General features: G+C 34.9%; 1 protein-coding gene across 1 annotated transcript; it reads left to right on the top strand.

Moving 5' to 3' along the window:
• The first annotated feature begins 2,311 nt into the window (after positions 1 to 2,311).
• LOC140015623 (cyclin-D4-2-like) lies at positions 2,312 to 3,280 on the top strand. Its single transcript, XM_072068347.1, has 3 exons — positions 2,312 to 2,553; positions 2,654 to 2,781; positions 2,947 to 3,280. Exons 1-3 carry the CDS (start codon positions 2,394 to 2,396, stop codon positions 3,157 to 3,159), a joined length of 501 nt encoding a protein of 166 aa, XP_071924448.1. The 5' UTR covers positions 2,312 to 2,393; the 3' UTR covers positions 3,160 to 3,280.
• Positions 3,281 to 3,774: the final 494 nt, after the last annotated feature.

Raw genomic sequence — 3,774 nt, 5'->3', positions numbered from 1 at the left:
TTTTATTTTTGGAAAGATACAATATAACTTCCAAAATAATTCACAGATATTTTTCCCAAAAAAATCTCAACCTGTTAATTACATTCCAACTGATTTTATTATAAAAATATCTATCCTTATATTAACATCAATGATTACACATGAGATACAATATGGGAAAACAAGAGATTAAAATATGGTAAAATACCTCTCATACATATATCATGTATATTGCAGACTTTTGCCAAAAAGTATTTTTTGTTATTAAAATAATAGGGTATTGTAGTGTGCTACTTATTTTAGGATCATTTTGTACATGAACTAAATTTAATTTCTATGTAGTTATAGATTACATATGCATGACATTTTTGTTTAGTGGTTGACTCTTATATTCGTGAACACTAGAAAGATCAGAAAAAAATCCCCGACTATACTAATTTTGTTATACTAGCTCTGCTCCACTTTTCCTTCTTCTAAATTATTATCCCCCACACATGTGAGTTTTACATTTATTATTTGTTAAAATTTCGGTACCTTCTTTACGCACATTTTTTTGTCGAAGGCATTTGCAGCATTTTTCTATTGCGGGTTAATCACATTTATCCTCTTAAAGAATACCCCATTTCTCAGTTTATCCTCTAACCTTTAATTTTGCTCACTTAACCCCCTTTAGGACAAAATTGCCCTTGCATTATTTTGACTTTTCATTTACCTTGTTTTCTTTTCTTTTATTTCTTTTTCTCTTTCTTCTTTATTTAATTCTTCCTCTTTCCCACAAAAATTTTCACCTTAATGATTGAAATTAAAAAACAGGAATTGCAGAGATCTATCTTCTCCTTAAATAATTAAAAAAATATTCAAATCACTTTCCTAAAATACAATTTTTTTAGCCTTTCAATTCTTTTAATTTTGGGTTTTCCTCTTTCCTTTCTAGTTTCTCATTTTATTCCCAAGAAAATATCTTAAGATGAAATTGTGACCTGATTAATAATCATCAATTGAAATTTGTGACACGTGGCATCATACAAAAAATCAAAATTAGTTTTTGATGTCTTTTAAACCTTCACCCAGAAATATGCATTTACAAACTCAAAACAAAAATTTTCGTTGAAATGGAATTTCTATTGGGAAGGATGAAAGAGAGAAGAAAGAGAAAAAGAAATAAAAGAAAGGAAAACAACTTCATCTTATGATATTTTCTTGAGAATAAAATGAGAAACTGGAAAGGAAAGAGGAAAACCCAAAATTAAAAGAATTAAAAGGTTAAAAAAATTGTATTTTAGAAAAGTGATTTGAATAATTTTTTTAATCATTTAAGGAGAAGATAGATCTCTGCAATTCCTCTTTTTAAATTTCAATCATTAAGGTGAAGATTTTTGTGGGAAAAAGGAAGAATTAAATAAAGAAGAAAAAGAAATAAAAGAAAGGAAAACAAGGTAAATGAAAAGTCAAAATCATGCAAGGGCAATTTTGTCCTAAAGAGGGTTAAGTGAGCAAAATTAAAGGTTAGGGGATAAACTGAGAAATTAGGTATTCTTTAAGGGAATAAAATGTGATTAACCCTTCCATTGCTAATGGGTACATTTGCAAATGCATAAATGCCGATGGTTCTGACCTGCAATTACCCTCCCCTGGCCCAACCTATAACATTGTACGGAAGTCCGTATGCTTTTTTACTTGCATCGGTAGACGGTGCATGCATGTTTCCTCTCCACGCGCTCTGCCATAGCTTAACGTCTCCGTTTGAACTCCATTCAACTCCAACACGTGTCGATCTCTGCAGGCCTTCCTATCATAGGCACGGTCAAAGCGTTCCTACCATAAAGGTTTCCTCGGTTGACAGGCTCTCTCACAGTCACAGTCATAGGCCAGTTTGCAGTCCAATCCGCTTCTTCCGCTTTCCTTCCCCACTCCCAATACATATGATATCTCCCCGCTTTCGGTGGTAAAATTAAAACAAAAAAGCTACTAGTGGTGGTAGGGTAGGAGTATAATCATTTGAGCTCCAGTCGGCTTCAACAGAATTTGATTTCTTTCTGGATTCATAATCTTCCATATCTTCTTCACCACTCGAGTTGTATTTCTTGAATTTAATTTTTTTATTTTTTTTAAAATTTAAGTTGGGTAATGGGTGTCCAACACAAATATCCAAACCGTCCACAATATATCTAGATTTTTATTACTCAATCCAAAATTGATCTAACACCCAAATTACCCAACTCAACCTCTCAAATTAGTGGGTGAGTTGAATGGATTTTGAGTATAATTGCCAGGTCTAGCAATAACACCATGTGAGGCGGTCTTGCTTGCTCATCTTAGCCAGGATCAATTCCCGAAAATTTGTTCAAGGTGATGATCGCATTTGCTGGCAGGTTGGTGATTCCAAATCATTTAAGGCGAAACATGTTCAAAGAATGGAGTTGCTTGTGCTGGGGGAGCTGAAATGGAGAATGCAAGCAGTCACTCCGTTCTCATTCCTGGACTATTTCCTTGAGAAGATAGGTGGTGGTGATCAAAGTAGCTCAAGTTCTTCAATTACTAGAGCGACGCAGCTCATATTAGGCACATTTAAAGGTCCTATAACTAAGTGCGCTTAAACAAAATTGATCATCGTTGATTAATTTGGTTGAAAAGAAAGATGGCTAATAGTTGGGTGGGTGGAAATTGAATGCAGGGATTGATTTCTTGGAATACAGGCCATCTGAAATTGCTGCAGCAGTGGCAATTTCTGTTGCAGGAGCAGCTCAAGCAGTGGATGTTGAGACAGCAATATCTGCTCTTCTAATTCAGCATGTACAAAAGGTAAATACTGTGGTCCAAGGAGGAGGAGTAGGGGAGACATATAAATGATGCATCATCTACTTTTAGTGTTTCATCTTATCATTTTAGCCTAATAACCATTCATATTTCCTCCTAATCTAAACATTATTATCTTTTTTGGCTTTTTTATGTATGGCAATATTGCAGGACAGAGTGATCAAGTGTGTGGAATTGTTAAAAGAGGTGTCATCATTAGGAGATTTCCCAAGTGCCTCGGCTCCATCTGTGCCCCAAAGTCCCATTGGTGTGCTGGATGCTGCATGCTTCAGTTGTAAAACTGATGATGCAGCAGTTGGGTCATGTGCAAACTCTTCTCATACTAGTCCAGTAGCCAAGAAGAGGAGGCTTGAGGACCTATAACTATAAGCAAAAAAAATATTGAGGTCTTTGAAAAAATGGGATTATTGGTGTGGTGGTTTTTCTTTGTTTTTGGGGAAGGTACTTGTCCTCAAAACAGAACAGCCACTAATAAAGAAGAAAACAGATGGGAAAGAACAATTGGGAGGAAGGAAGGGGGGGGGGGGGGGAGGGAGGGAACGGTCAGAAATATTAAAGTAGTGTTGTAGAAGAGATTTAAATTATAAGTTTGCTTCTTTGGTGGTGGGAGATGTAAGTTGATTTGCAAGAGGTTCCTGCAGGATTGGAGAAGTGCAGAGTTGCTCATGAATTGCGAGACTTCTTCACAGCTAGAGAAGGCAAAAAGGTTTTGCAAGATAGGAGAAAAGTGTTTATAGAATATATATGTTTTTTTTTTTGTTTTAAAAAAGGTCATCCAGTTAAGATTGGATTTTTCTATTTGTTTCTCTGGTTTGTTTTCTATAGGACCAAACAAAAAGGGGAAGAAAAAAAAACGAATATGAGAGAGATTTGGGGAAAAGAAAATTGGGCTTGCCAAATATTTATTGCTATCTTCGAATCATTGTTCATTAAATGCCTTGTAAATTAATACTAGTGTTTATTTGGTGCCTTGAAGTA

Source organism: Coffea arabica, chromosome 10c, assembly GCF_036785885.1.
Source record: "Coffea arabica cultivar ET-39 chromosome 10c, Coffea Arabica ET-39 HiFi, whole genome shotgun sequence".
Taxonomy (NCBI): domain Eukaryota; kingdom Viridiplantae; phylum Streptophyta; class Magnoliopsida; order Gentianales; family Rubiaceae; genus Coffea; species Coffea arabica.
This window is presented reverse-complemented; position numbering and strand designations above follow the sequence as displayed.